The sequence below is a fragment of the Malus domestica genome, chromosome 06 (genome assembly GCF_042453785.1).
Source record: "Malus domestica chromosome 06, GDT2T_hap1".
Classification (NCBI taxonomy): domain Eukaryota; kingdom Viridiplantae; phylum Streptophyta; class Magnoliopsida; order Rosales; family Rosaceae; genus Malus; species Malus domestica.
In genome coordinates, this window is record NC_091666.1 from 31,469,659 (window position 1) to 31,485,563 (window position 15,905).

Consider the following 15,905-nt stretch of genomic DNA (forward strand, 5'->3'; position numbering starts at 1 on the left):
ACGAAGGAAGCAAAAAAATCGAGGGAAGCATGCAAAAACGGAAAGCAGAAATCCAGATAAAAGAAAAACTTAATTAAAAAAAGAATCAAAAAATTAATTTCACAAAAAACCACCACTTCCAATCACTGAATTTTTTTTTTTTTAATGTGCCGAAAACACAACCTGCTACACCTCATAATATAAGCGTTTTAAAATTGTTCTCTTTAACTATCCAACCACTTAATATTATAACACTTAATATACGTGTTCACAGTGCGCTAAAAAATCTCTGTCCACTCACTAAATGCGCTTACAACGCAGCGTGAACCTGTCGTTTAATTACTCGGTGGGGGCCCACCCGGGGAGGGGGCTGGCGGCAGAAGCCCTCCCTAGTTTCTAACACGTGCAGAAACGGCCGTTAGCGGCTTCGGTACCTCTTGGCCGCAATCCCAAACCGGCGACTCAATGACCCGTTGGGGGTCCCACAACACCCTCTTTTCTTTTCTGTAAAAGAAAAATAAAATAAAATAAATTGAATTAAAAATTATTTTCTTACTTTTTTATATATGTGTATTATTTAATACATTACTCTCCCACACAGCGAATATAACCAGAAGCAAAGGAGAGAGAGAATCTTGAGCTAGAGAGAGGAGGAGGAGGAGAGAAGAAGAGGAAGAAGAGCTGGGGCAGAACCGCACCGTCCTCTTCTCATCAAATTCGTAAGCTTTTTTGCTCTTTGTTCTGGTTTTTTTCTGAAGCTTTCTGTTCATTTTTTTGCCATGGTTTTTGCTGTTTTGTGGGGAGGAGCTGCATGATTTGATGAATTCCAGGTGATTGGAAAATGAAAAGAGCAAATGGGTTCTTAGGTATTGATGGGAAATTTGAAATGGATCTCTCTGTGAATTTGTTTTTGTGAAAGAAACGTTCTGTGTGTTGGGATTTAGCTGCTGCATTAACGTTTTGATTGCAGGGTGGGGTGTGGATTAATGGGTTTTCAATTGATTGTGTTCTCGTTTTTCTATTTTTTGGGGTTTTTCTATGTTGGAATCCGAACCCTGAGATCTGAATTGGGTAAATTGTATCTATGGAAACGGATTGGATTTGTGCATGCAGGTTTTTGATTTCTTACTTGAATTTTCGGCTGTTTTACTTGAAATGGATGAGTGAGGATTGTTTGATAGATACGGATATGCCCTTGATCTGAAATGCATTGTTGCATGTGGTTCTCTTTATGGAAAATTTGGATTTCGGGCTGTTTTTCTAGGATTTGTATTAGCACCCCCCACACATGAACTTGTTTTATAAGTAATGGAATTTTGATTTATCTGTTATGTTGTATGTTTTTTTAACTTGTTAAATCGTTATTTGTGGGATTATGATTTAATTCGAGGATTGTCTGTGTTTGGCAGATACCTCGCTCATAGTTGGTTTTGGGGAGTAATTAAGGCGTATGAATTTCGTTTTGTATACTCATCATTGATTTTATTTTGATGGATACCAAAGGAAGGGTTTCTTCGCAGCTGGTCAAGTTGGAGAATTCCAACAAGATGTTGGAAGGTCCTTCCTATCTTGTGTCAAGGGAGCTGCCCAGCTCTTGTGAGCAAGAGAGCAAATGGATTTACAATACTCACCGTGTTATGGAGCTCTCAAATACTAAGCGCCCCTTTGAAGACGGTGATGAAATCACATTGAGGAAGGCATGCAAGCTATCAGATGCTGTTCTGGGTGGGGACGTGGTTATGGATCTGAGTGGTCTTTCCCCTGCCAAGGACCAGTCAGATGATGAGCAACAGGGAGGTGGCAATTCTGATTCAAGTTCACTGATCCACCAACTTGGACGGGATATTTCAATCAACTGTCTCCTTCGCTGCTCGAGGTCTGATTATGGCTCTATTGCCTCGCTGAATACAAACTTCCGCTCTTTAATTCAGAGTGGGGAGCTGTACACACTGAGGCGGAAAATGGGCGTTGTCGAACATTGGGTTTACTTCTCTTGCAGCCTCCTCGAATGGGAGGCATTTGATCCAGATCGCCGACGTTGGATGCATTTGCCTAGAATGGCGTCAAACGAATGTTTCATGTGTTCGGACAAGGAGTCGTTAGCTGTTGGTACCGAACTTCTTGTTTTTGGAAAGGAAATAACGTCCCATGTCGTTTATAGATACAGCATTTTGACCAACACGTGGTCATCCGGCACTGAGATGAATACACCTAGATGCTTGTTCGGTTCTGCGAGCCGTGGGGAAATTGCAATTCTCGCGGGTGGTTGCGATCCATGTGGCACTATCTTGAACTCTGCTGAACTTTATAATTCTGAAACAGGAACTTGGCTGACTCTTCCTAGCATGAATAAACCTAGAAAAATGTGTTCTGGGGTATTTATGGATGGGAAGTTTTATGTCATTGGAGGGATAGGAGTGGGCGATCAAAAGCAACTTACGTGTGGAGAGGTGTACGATTTGGAGAAGGGGACTTGGACCGAGATACCTAACATGTTTCCTGGAAGAAATGCTGGGGCGGCTGAGGCACCTGCTGCAGCTGCGGCACCTCCTCTTCTGGCAGTTGTAAATAACATATTGTATACTGCAGATTATGCAGAACAGGAGGTGAGGAGATATGATAAGGAGGGGAACGTGTGGATCACTGTTGGGAGTTTGCCTGAGCGTGCAGCCTCGATGAATGGTTGGGGAATAGCATTTAGGGCGTGTGGAGATCGGTTAATTGTAATTGGTGGACCGAGGGCCTTAGGCGGAGGGACAATTGAACTTAATTCTTGGGTCCCTGATGGAGGCCCGCCACAGTGGAACCTGCTCGCCAGAAAACCTTCTGGCAGCTTTGTGTATAATTGTGCGGTGATGGGATGCTGAGGGCTGAGGTGTCCGGTTTCAGTGACACCGTGTGCGCTGCAAGGAATCCTGGATGGAATTTGCAATCTTCACTTTTCAAGGAGATGGGATTCCAGCAACTGGCTAATCTCGGCCCTCCTTTTTGGGGAAATTCAGGTTTTTATATAGAGTCATAGATACATTCACAGAAGGAGGCCTGGAGAGTTATTTTCCTTTTTTATCTTTTAAACTTATCGTGTCGCGTCCTTTTTTTTCCCTTTGGTAACTTTGAGAGTTTTTGGAAAGGTTGGCATCATGTAGAACAGGAAAAGGTGAATAAACTGAAGTACTGGTAAATGTTTTAGGTTTTCATGACTATTTTCATAAGTTTTATTGAAACATTGCAGAATTTTGTAATGGTTCAAGTTTTTCATTTCCTTTGTTTCTTAAGCTTATATTTCCAAGGTCTCTTTTTTCCCTCCCATGTTGGAGGACAGAAAAAAGAATGACTTCTGTTTATGTTATGGATTTATATTTTTATGTTCCTTCTACATGCGTTTTCACTCACTGCTGTTGCACAATCTGAATGGACCCTAAACTATAATGTAGGTTGTAGGAACTTCTTTCGATCGGTATGAAGAAATTTAATATGAATTTCCCCTCTTCTTTTTCTTGTGAACTTGATTTCTTTCTTTCTTTCTTTCTTTCTTTTCTGTAACGGAAATTGTGAAGTTTAAATATTTAATTGAGCCAAACGAACACAGGACTCCATTGACGATGCCCTTGCTCATTGAGCGTGCATCTAATGAAATCCTAGCGTTAGTTTCAAGCCGTATGGTATTCCTGAAGCGGAAATAATGATTTTTAAGCCTTATAGATGCCTGTCGTTCTCAGAGAACTTGATCTTGAAAGCAGCTGCATGGTGAAATTTACAGTCGATTTGTTATGCTACGAGCTCAGATCAAGTTGGATAGTTTTTCGACCACAGGTGAGACTTGTGCATCAGGTTTTCCTCTTTCTTGTCCTGTGATTTTGTTCTTTAAATTTTCCTTTTGTTTTCTGAATGCTTCTGCATTGCATCTTACAGTCATTTCAGTGCTTATCGAACTCTACGTTGATTTCATTGTCATCATAAGCATGCCTATTTTCTTGTCGCGCCCGTTATTTGCCACTTATAACCCTTTATGAGGACTTCATTACTGTTTGTTAACGTTCATTACTGTTTGTTAACGTTCGCTGTATTGTAATCAATGTGAAAGTCATTTTTCTTGTGTTATCAGGTTAGTCATAGGCTCTTAGGCTCTTAGGTTTCGCATTTGAACCGTATGCCACTGCATCAGTATATATTTAGGGTTTTTTTTCGCTGCTTTTTAATTTTTCGAAAGATGATGACATATTGCTTCCGTGAATTAGCTTTTATACAATTGTGATGACATATATGGTATTTGTATCCATTTGGTAAAGTTTTAAACTTCTTTCCTTCATGAACTTGAAGACAAGGAAATGAGTAGGATGCTTGGATTTCTCTCCTGTTTTCGCAATTGAAGATGTTGCTCGACGCAACGAATGTACACAATAAATGTGACGGTTCTGAAACCATAAATTCAGAAACACAAATTGAGTAAGAGCTGATGCAAGCAACCGCTTCCGCATTGAAATTTGCTGATAAGGTGTCTGCAATGTTTGTTTCATGAACGTTTCCAGGAATGCTGCGGTAAGCGACTTTCGTTGCTATTAACTCATACATCACAGGCATTGACAGATACATATCCTTTCTTAGACATGTGTTCTTTAGCTATGACAGTTGTTGCTCCTTAAAAACTCTTATGTATGAAACCGGGTTTTTGTGACTCGGGGGAACGGATTCCGTGACCGATGTTTCTTCGTGTTTACAGGGTCTTTTTTCTTTCCCTTCTCGTCGGTGAATAAAATGGCGATCGAAGAAAGTGTTTCGAGGCGTTTTGGGAATTTTGGCACTCTGTTTCTCTGTTTGTTTAGGGAAGAAAAGAAGAAGTTGAAATACCATATCTGTTACTGCAGTTTACTTCTAAGGACTTGGTCCTTTTGATTCTTTAGATCTGTTGATTCAGATTTTTCTGATGCCACACACAAAACACCCCAAACCCATGAATTTTGGTCTCGTTCCGGTTCATAACTCCTTGTGTCCTGTGCCTTGTATGAATGTTTCGTTCTATTGGTTACCTGGCGAAGTGTCACGTACGATAGTGTAGAACGAAAGAGAAACGGAGATCAAAAGGAGAGAAAAAAAGTTTCGTTCTATTGGTCACCTGGCGACTAAAGATTCTTGGTCACCTATTGCTATATTTGATGTCAATGATTTTGAAGGGATTTTCTAATGGGAGCTGATTTTCACACCCCTGTAGTCGTTCACACATTCATCTTTATATTCAGTCGTTAAATTGAATAAATCAACAAAAATAATGAATTTCTACTAATTAATAAAATCTTCTTTGTCAATCAAAAGATGGTGAAAAGATAAATTAGTTTTTTATTACACAAAAAAAATGATGGGCAATAATGTAATTTTACATATTCAAATTTTACATTTTTTATTGAAACATCACTTACATGTGATGTTAAATATACCTCCAATATTTATAAAATTAAAACAAAAAACAAAAAACAAAAAACAAAACAAAAACCTCTCACTCCACCACGTTCTCTCTCTCCCCCTCTCTCCTTCTCATTTTCTAAAAAAAATGTGTTCATACACATAAAATATGTAGGCAAATGTTAGTATTATTGAACAAGAGAAAAATGGTGTATGTATCATCATGTTCTAAAGTATTATACACACTAGGGTTTTTAATTTTTAAGGTTAAATCCTAAGCTGCATTGGAGTTTAATAAACTTTTCTAACGTTTTATGGGTTTTTATAATATAAAAAGATAAATAATGTTGCGGAAACTAAAATTTTAAATCAAATGATGTGTCACCAACAGAGGATAAACACGTTAATCGTTTTCAAGTAATAATCCAATCATCAACAACTATATCATTTGGTTTGGAAATTTGATTTAAAAATTAGATCTCCCAAACATTATCGTAAAAATATTATTTGAATTAAGAAGATGAAAACGAGAGATTTAGAAATTGAGTTGATGAAATCGCACGACAACTCATCTCTCTAATAAGGGGGTGTAAAGTGGACTAAATCTTATAATGAACTAGCTATAATAATGTGATTCAAATTTATCTTTTACGCGAATCAAATCTCTTACAAAGGAAGATAAATATCGTTAGAGTGTAAATTTGAGCACAATAAAATATCCTTTTTTTTTGTTTTACTTTTGTATTCAATTTGTACTGGCTCTCTCTCTCTCTGGGCAGCAGGCAGGAATCCACCACAGAAATTAGTTAAAAAAGTAATAAAAGTACAAAATTGTACCTTAAAAGAACGGATAAATTCTGACTCTGCCTCTCCGTTTATGTACGTGGGCCCCGCCTCATCAACTCCCCTTGCAGTTGCTCACGTGGCGGGCGCGTGCGTCATTGATCTCAGTGTCTGCTGCCCTGCCGTTGAACTTGGACTTGAAAATTGTACTGCGCTGTCAACTCCCACCGCTTTCTTTCTTTCTCTTTTTTAACTTTTCCTCGTGCGGCCGTGAAATTCGCCCCTTTTCACTTTCTTTTAATGATGTCATCAAATTCCACGGAGCTATATTTTAGGATTTATTGGACGGTTTTCAAAGCTTAAAAAAGGAAAACAGAAACCTCAACTTTTTTTTTTCTTTTCGAAACGAAGATATTATTAAATACGAATCGAAATGTTTACATCATCAGTCAAAATGTTAAACAATCATTCTGGTTCTAAACCATCGTACAAATGACAACCCCCATACGCGTAGCATAAGAAGCCACTAGATGCGCAATCTCATTGCAGGCACGAGGAGCATACAGAAACTCAACATAACCTAATTGCTGCTTAATGTGATTGATATCCCATAAAATGCCATCCATGACTGCCTCTGGTTGCAAGATCGCATTGATCATATCAACAAGGACCTTCGAATAAGTTTCCGCCTGAACCACCCCAAACCCTCTTTCCACACAAGCCACCAAAGCCACTCTCATTGCCTCAGCTTCCCCCATAACGCTCAATACACACAGAATATTACCCATACCTTCAACACCCTTAAAGATCCCCGCAAAATCCCTCACAACCTAACCAAAACCGCCCGCCCCCGAACGACTACACCAAGCACCATCACATTTCACTTTGAAGGTACCAAATGGGGGTTTCATCCATCCTACATGACTCGCCCTGCTCACAGGGTTCCCACGGATTGGCTGTAACCCCAATTCCTCATCACTCCTCGCAATCTCACTCCATTGCTTCACCAAAAACTTGATGTATATTTAAACAAACCTAAATAATAGATTAATTTAAACCAAATTAAACTCGCAAGCGCACAAATCAATTGTAATAATATATGCAAATACGAGGTCGATCCCACATGGATTGCTTTAACACTAATTTAACCGATTAATCACGCTAAACTTAATTAAACAAACAAAGGATGGATTGAATTGAATAATTGATTAAAACTATAATTAACAAGAAAAATAAAAGACAATTAATTAAAATAAACACAACACAGGAAAAACTAAGGTTATGAATCCACCAATAACAATCCTATTTACTTTTCCTATAGCGAACTACTATCCAATTACCATGCCAATGTTAAAGGTTGTTCTTTCTAAGGTATGAACTAATCCGTGATCAGGCATCAACTCTTGTATCTCTACATGATAATTATATCATATTGGTTAGGCATACAATTAAACACATAAAAACCCATTAAGTGTAGAAGAATCATGTCAACCAAGTAGGACTAGCTTGATATTGGTCATCCTCACTAGTTTGTCTACTCTTCTTAATCTTAGTTCCAATAAGGTCATCCTCATAGATTTATCTAACTATCTAGATGCAAAATTCCTAAAAGTGATTAGTCATTAGAAATCCAAATCTAGAATAAAATACCTACAAAGATTAAGAATATAACATGGCCTTTAATCGGATAATAATTAACAAAGTACTTATCAAATATTCATGTCATGGCTTCATCATAAACCTTAGAAAATAACTTAATTACACATAAAAATAAAAATAAAAGAAAGATAGAACCCGGAATCCATGGCAAAGCACATCCCTAAGCTCTCTCTATAGACCCCCCCCCCCCCGGGATCCCGCAACCTCAACTTTTTGAGATTAATGAAAATGTGGAGGAAGTAACTTGTTTACAGCACCTAGAGAATGTATACCCTAAATCACGAGCTGGTGATCCAGTGGCAAATGACGGATTACAAGGCTTCCTTAAAACTAAAAATTGGAAGTCATCTTTCTACTATATTGGCAGGACGGGTGCCAAGTTATTAGTAGCTAGGCAGCTAAGCCAGTAGTAGCTCAGTTCAGGTCAGGGCATGAAGCTACATGTTTTATTTGTGGTCGTGAGACAAAAGTCAGAGGCAACTTGTTATATAGGTAGTTGTGCGTGTTAATATATCTTTTTCTATACTAGTAGTAGCAGTAGTGGGTGAATCGCTTTCTTAGGTAGGGTTTAGTTTCTTTACTAGAAGGATAAGCACAGCTATTTCTCTTTGTCCCAACATTTTACCGGGGTAGGCTACTAACTTGCTCGTTAGAAGTAGTTAACAGACGGAATAAGGCCATTTGATGTCTATAAGTGAAGATTGGAGGGATGCTCGCTTGGGTTCGAAATCCACTACTGGTGTGGAAGTTGGATTTGTGGCCAGGAGAAGGCTGATATGCCTCTGTGAGTTTTCCCGGCCCCCAGAGTGAATAATTGTGGTTTGCCACCAATTGTCTATTTTTAAAAAGAAAAAAAAATGAATATATACCCTAGAAAAGGAGAAATTATAATGTAGGGGGACTAGACCAGGTCATCTATACGGATATACACACAAAAAACCACCTGCTACTCCATTTTCTTTGATTTGTTATATTAACCATGTCCTTTTTGTGGTCCCACCTTCTCTCACAACCTTCCTAATCCGGCTTCTGGATGGAAGACTTTCTCCTAAACAGGTGGTATTTTAGTCGGAGTGTTTTGAAGTTTTACTTTTGTAAGATTAATTTTTAGGAAAACTAATGAAAATTGTTTTAAAATTTTGAATTTTAATGATAAGGACAAAATAAATAGTAAAGTGAATAGTATCATGATTCACTTTTTAGTATAAAAATGTGGGTTTTCGTTAAAATGAACAATACCGGAAGTTTTTTGTTAAAGTTCCCTTAATTTTTGATATAAAATCTCGTAAGCATTTGGCATTTCGAACCTATTGTCTTGTGTGGTAACTCACACGAATTGCAAGTCTCGTTATATCATGTCCTATCGAACACTAATTTGACCTATTTGGTTGGTTGTACTGTCGCATTCATAGAGGATGGATGGAAGTCATTGTCTTTCCTTTGGTGCTAACCAAATAGATTGATTGAAAATTGCAATTCAAAAAAGGGAATTCAAAAAGCAAGAAAGAAAGGGCTCAATTAAAAAATTTCTTCTCCAAGATGTCAATCTTCAAGTTTTAACCTTTTCACGTAATGTATTGGACTTCTTTTCACTATTATCAAACAATAAAAACAAACTCCTTTAACTGATCAACTAACAACTGCAGTACTACAAATTTTGAGGTCCCGTGTTCAAAATTCTCCACTCATAGGGACGAGTCATCTCGTCCAAGGTGCTTACATTACCAAAAATGAAACGGATTTTCGGTTCACATTGCATTCCCCACCCATTTTTGTGGGTTTGCATTACTACTATAGTAAAAGTGTTTTAGACTTTCATGCTTCATTGACATGTTTCAAGTGGTCCAAAATGTAAAAGTCTAAAATTGTGGACAAAATTTAGGTGGGTTGGTGTATTTGCACTATACATAAAAAGGAAGGCAATCCAAGATTGGGATATTGTTAAAAATTGCGATGATGCAATATTAAACAGCCTCACACATGATGAATAAGATTATCAACTTAGCAAAATCTACCGGCCAATCTTTTTTCTTTCGTTTTCTCTCCTCGTACCCAATTGCCACGCCTTTGGACCACCTCAAACCTCCAAACATTGTCAATACAAATTGATTGGCTATTTTACTGCTATCACTTTTGAACACAAAATGACAAACACATACAAACCTAGAATGAAAGCATGTGGGTTAAAAATAAAAATAAATTCTTAAAAACCAAAATTGATATTTTTCGGTTGATTAAGCGCTTGTTTGGAAGTGATTTATGTAATGATTATAATCATCTATGAGGAGAAACACAAGCAGCGGCAGATCAACCTTAAGACAAGGTGGATTAGCTGACCACCCAAGCTTAGAAATTCTCCATGAAAGAACTGAGGCTACTCTTTGAAAATCTGAGGTGCTTGAGAGGTGCCATTCAACTGCTCGACGAATTCTCCATGAAAGAGTTGGGCATGGTAATTGCTAGCCTCATGCCTTTGTATGCGCTGCTATAGGCATCTTTCAATAGACTCACTCAGCATATGTTGGCATCTGGCGAAACCCATTGACCAGTCAACATGCTCATAGGAAGTTGTTTGCATCTGTTGACAGACATGCAATTTGATTCGACAAATGACCTAATGCCTATGAAGGCTTGATGAAATGCCAATTTGTATGTTATTTCGTTTAAAATTTTCTTGCGTTGCGCATGCTATTTTTACTGTCTCCCCAATAATAATCCTAGATCCGTCATTGAGCACATGTAAGATGTTTTTTTTCACAAAATCAAGTGCAAGTGTTGTGGTGTGTCGAGGGACGTAAGTTAACGATTGAAGATCAGTGTGGGGTCGTATGGGACAAATAGGTCCAACTCTTTACCAAAAGGGTCGGACGAGTGATGTGATCCGGGAATTAGGCTCAAGAATTTTAGGCATGCGAAGAATAAGTACATAACCTCCACCGAAACTAAGCCCAACTATAGTTTAGTCCAACCCCAATGTAGGCGGCCCATTTGAGTCCGTTAACAATGTTAGTAAAGCCCAACCTAGAATGAAAGATTGTAGGTTGAAAATTTCTTAACTACAAAACTTCCCTTCTTTGACCCACCGTCTCACAAACACACTCAACCTTTTGCTTTTTGGTTAATCCGGGTCTTGACAACGTCTTATTAACTTGCCTTATATGCCCGACCACGTGACACCAATCACGAAATAGGAGTAATTCTTTTGTATGGTTATCAATTTAGAAAGCGTTGGATCAACGTGGAATTGAGCAAGACCAATCACAGGAGATTCCAAGTTTTGTGAGAATGGTCGGACATGTGACATGTACCGACTGCCGAGCCAATACTTTCCCTAAGGTTGGGCAGCCGAATAATAGAGCATAACCGCGTAACCGAAAACGGTATTCGGTGGGAGTCAATTTTGGAGTCTCTAATCTCTCAACGAAAGCAAAGCACAAATAAGCACGGCCTTTCAGTCACTGAAATTCCCGTTAAAAACCTAAAATACCCTCGTTCCCATTCAAATTTCCCACTCGCACCACCGGACGGGAATGGTTTGAGACGACCATGGATTCGGCGGTCCAGACCCTCCCTCCCGCCTCCGACCTCCCGCCCTCGATCGTCTCCTTCCTCGACGACAAGTTCCGGACCAATGAAAATCTGAGCGGGGCTCCGACTCTCCTCTCGGAGCTCCAATCCCAGTGCGGTGACCTGGATCGAACCCTAATCGACCTGAATCGGAGGCTCGGATCCTCGCTTCTAACTTACGCTTCGTTCTCCGATCGAGTCCACGGCCTCTTAGGCGGTATCAATGCCCAATTGGCGGGTCTCGGATCCTCCACCCGCTCTCGCACTTCAGGTTTGTGTGTGCTGGTATTGATATTTGGGCAATTCTGATTACAATTTTCAATTTTTTGGGTTTAATTTCGTTTTTGGTTTTGCTAATTTGGATAACTTTTGTCTGTAGATGGAGAAGGGAACGAGAGGGCGGAGAAGATATTGGGAGAGGAGCTGCCGGCGTTGGCCAAGGAAGTGGCAAGAGTCCAGTCCGTTCGATCATACGCAGGTGTGTTTCTTGCGAAACAATGGAACTGAAATTGAAAAATGAATTAATAAATTTAAGGAACTAGCTTTAGCTGAAATCTATAAACTTTCGTATTGTACTTGTTATATTGTTTTACAATTAGCTCAGTTTGTTTGAATAGAGACCGGAAATGTGTAATCGAATACTTGTTCTTCAATTATGGCATACTACATTGATGCTTCGATTATTTGTGCGAGTAGTGAATTGTACGATTTTCATGAAAGTTCTGCTATTTTGCTTTATTTGCATGTGTTGATGCACTTGTGTGTAATATGTATTGTGAAGGCCTCAACTGGTCTAAATGTGTTGTGATCACATATTATTTTAGGCAGTAACAGATGGCTAATGTAGAACCATGAAGCTGAATTTGTTTTGCGAAACTACAAATGGTTCGATACTAAATGTTAGAATCCCAGTTCCTGTTTAACTTTAAGTTGAAAGATGATAGTATGTGATTAAGCTCCAACAAGTGCAATCCTATTTCTTAGGGCCCAACATTTCGTTCTTAGTTTTTAGTTTTCAATAATTTGTGACATAGATAAAGGAAAAGTGTGTGGGTGAAACAAGGAATGAAGAAATTTGAAGGATTGATGGTGGAGGAAACGTGTATGAAATGACACACAAAGTGAAAAGTAAAAACCAAAAGTTGAAAACAATTTCATGTTGTTTTGACCTTCAAATTTTTGTTTTCGTATAATCTGCATTCCTACCTTCTACCTCCCACCGTCTCCCTTTATTATTTTCCATTCCTCACTTCTACCTTACACGTTTCCTCTATCTCTAGAAGAACAAATGAAAACTAAAAACAAAAGAGTTATCGAACGGGCCCTTAATTGGTGGAAATATTAGTGCTTTCTTAGTAATGGTTACATCAATTGTTGGACTTCCTCAAAATCATGCAGCCAGATTTGTTTTTCACATTTGGGAGAGTTTTTTCGTTAATGTGAAGTTGTCCTTTTACTTCTGAAGTACTTCCTGCATACTGTGTGTTGGGTTCGTCTTCTGCTTGGCCTCTGTCTTCCGTGTTTTGTATGCCTATACTACAATTTTCTTTCCTAGCATTACCAACTACTGAGAAGCATAATCTCTGAATATTCGACATTAAACTTTCTCACATTTTTGGTCCTTTTTTTTGTCTTCAGAGACTGCATTGAAGCTTCAAACTATGATTGGTGATATTGAAGATGCTGTATCTTCTACCATGAAGAAAAACTCATGGAAGCATTCAGCAAGACAGAATTCAGAAGTGAGTACCCTTTGTTTGTGAAAACAAAATATTTTGGTAATTACAATTGGGAATTGTTATTAGCACTCCAAAAATCTCATTTGGCACTCCAAACTTTCTATAATTAGAAAGAAAAATACACTTGTGAGGAGTGTAGAACGAGATTTTTGGAGTGCTAATAACAATTTCGTTATATCACTATTTATTTTGCAAAGTCCTCATTTTCTCTCTTGGCAGGAAATGCGTCTGGGTGCTATTAAAACTCTTAAACTGATAGAAGATGTTTTAACTTCAGTTACCAAGACACACCCTCAATGGGCACATCTTGTGTCAACAGTTGATCACAGAGTAGATCGAGCTCTGGCCGTTTTAAGACCCCATGCTATAGCAGATCACCGGGCGCTTCTTACTTCCCTAGGATGGCCACCGCCTCTTGCCACTTTGACTTCCTCAACTCCAGATACAGGGAGATCAACTGAAGTTCTGAATCCTCTTTTCACGATGCAAGGAGACCTCAAAGATCAGTACTGTGAAAACTTTTTAGCCTTGTGCGGCCTACAAGAGTTGCAAAGACGAAGAAAATCGCGTCAACTAGAGGGCTATAATCGTGAGCTTGCTCTTCACCAGCCACTTTGGGTGATTGAAGAGCTTGTGAATCCTATATCATTGGCATCCCAACGCCATTTCACAAAATGGGTTGATAAGCCAGAATTTATATTTGCTCTTGTCTACAAGACCACCAGGGATTATGTTGACTCTATGGATGAATTATTGCAACCACTGGTTGATGAAGCAATGTTAACCGGGTACAGTTGCAGAGAAGAATGGATTTCTGGAATGGTATCATCCTTATCAACATACTTAGTGAAAGAGATATTTCCAAAGTATGCTGGACAACCAGATGAAGATAGCGTAACGGGTACTCAGTCACAGGCTAGAATATCCTGGCTGCATCTTATTGACTTGATGATATCTTTTGATAAACGAATCAAGTCTCTAATAGAAAATTCTGGAATCTTGCTTTCACTTCAGGATGACGGGAACTTCTTAAAGGTTTCTTCTCTATCAGTTTTCAGTGATCGACCAGATTGGCTTGATTTATGGGCAGAGATAGAATTAAATGATATACTAGAAAAGTTGAAACCTGATGCTGGTGATGAGAGAAATTGGACTATGAAAGTCCAAGGAGCAGCTCTTTTATCTGATACTGAAGATCTCAAAGCTCCTGCAATTTGTAGTGCCTACCTTCGGTGCCTATCATCTGTGGTGGATCGTTGTCGATCATTGCCTAGCATCTCTATGAGGTCCAGATTTCTCAGATTAGCTGGGGTACCTATTATACAAAACTTTTTGGAGAGCTTACTCGTCAGGTGCCAAGAGGCTGAAGGTTTGACTGCCTTGACAGATGATGATGGCCTAGTTAAAGTTGCAAACTCCATTAATGGCGCTCGCTACATCGAATCTGTTTTAAAGGAATGGTGTGAGGATGTCTTTTTCCTCGAGATTTGGTCAGGTCGGAGTGATCAACTGGGAATATCAGTAGGCGATCAAAGTGGTAATGTCGAGTCAGTGGAAGGTCTAGATAGTGGTATTTTTCACGAGGAGGTTGTAAAGTTGGAGGCGTTTAGAATAGAATGGGCTGAAAAATTGTCTGTTGTTATATTGAGGGGATTTGAGGCTCAAAGTCGGGATTATATGAAGAACAGGAGGCAATGGCAAGAAAAGAGTGAGGATGGTTGGACAGTATCCAGATTTTTAGTTGGCGCTCTAGATTATTTGCAAGGTAAAATATCAGTGGTAGAAATTGATTTGAACGGGATAGACTTTGTCGGGGTGTGGAGAAGTTTGGCAGCTAGAATTGATCGATTGTTTTTCAGCGGTATTCTAATGAGCAATGTGAAGTTTTCTGACAGTGGCGTCGAGAGGCTTGGTAGTGATTTGGAGGTTGTATTTGGGGCATTTCGGGCATGGTGTATGAGGCCGGAGGGCTTTTTCCCCAAAGTCAGTGAAGGGTTGAAGCTGTTGAAGATGGAAGAAGAGAAACTCCGAAGCAGCTTGGCAAGAGGGGAGAAATGGATGAAGGAGAAAGGGATTAGGAATTTAAGTGAAACAGAGGTAGAAAAGATTGTGAAGAGTAGAGTTTTTACGAGTTGAGGGCTTCCGAGTGTTTCGTGTTGTACATGACTTGGGAACCCTTGGACTGACCCCTTCATTTTTCATAAAGCAGAACACATTAAAGAGAAAAAAAAAGTTATGCCATTTTATTTTCGTACAGTAGCTTCGTTTGATTATTTTCAATTCATTCAATTTTATTTTATATTGATCCTCTTAACCGTTATGCCATGTTGAATCTGGTGGATTGAGGACTTCAGATACAATTTTCTTTATACGTGTTTGAGAACTTGATATGATTTTCGTCATCTGCAAAACCAGAGTTAAATCACATAGAAATATTTACAAAAGAACACGGTAGTTATAGTAAAAATCAGCTCATGCAAAGTAGAATTCCATAGGGATTGGTACGAATAACTTGTGTTCAAAAGCAATTGTTAATTACTTGTTTAATACAAGAATTAGAAAATTGGAATTGTGGATTAAATAACAAGTTCACATAATTAAGAGTATAGAAATCAACAATATTAAAAATAAGAAAGCATGTTATAGAAATGGATGTCCACTCAAATAATGGGCAAGTTGCCCTTCTACTATTTAGCATGTGATTTACTTCTATAAAAACAACACTATGGAACACAACAAAAGAAGAGAGTTTCATAATTGGTGGTGGAGTTCACGGGAGAG

General features: G+C 38.8%; 2 protein-coding genes across 4 annotated transcripts; both read left to right on the forward strand.

Annotated features, from left to right (window-relative positions):
- Positions 1-525: 525 nt before the first annotated feature.
- LOC103428306 (F-box/kelch-repeat protein At1g74510-like) lies at positions 526-3,349 on the forward strand. Of its 3 annotated transcripts, none has more exons than XM_008366408.4 (2): positions 526-698; positions 1,483-3,349. In XM_008366408.4, exon 2 carries the CDS (start codon positions 1,527-1,529, stop codon positions 2,844-2,846), a length of 1,320 nt encoding a protein of 439 aa, XP_008364630.3. In that variant the 5' UTR covers positions 526-698; positions 1,483-1,526; the 3' UTR covers positions 2,847-3,349. The 3 variants fall into 3 exon arrangements, with proteins under 3 accessions (XP_008364630.3, XP_008364629.3, XP_008364631.3); XM_008366407.4 differs by having other exon boundaries at positions 571-698; positions 1,389-3,349; XM_008366409.4 differs by having other exon boundaries at positions 572-698; positions 1,487-3,349.
- Positions 3,350-11,172: 7,823 nt separating this feature from the next.
- On the forward strand, positions 11,173-15,380 carry LOC103428304 (RINT1-like protein MAG2). The gene is made up of 4 exons (XM_008366405.4): positions 11,173-11,656; positions 11,765-11,863; positions 13,024-13,127; positions 13,344-15,380. The coding sequence occupies exons 1-4, from the start codon at positions 11,365-11,367 to the stop codon at positions 15,258-15,260; spliced, it is 2,412 nt and encodes an 803-aa protein (XP_008364627.3). The 5' UTR covers positions 11,173-11,364; the 3' UTR covers positions 15,261-15,380.
- The last annotated feature ends 525 nt before the right edge of the window (positions 15,381-15,905 follow it).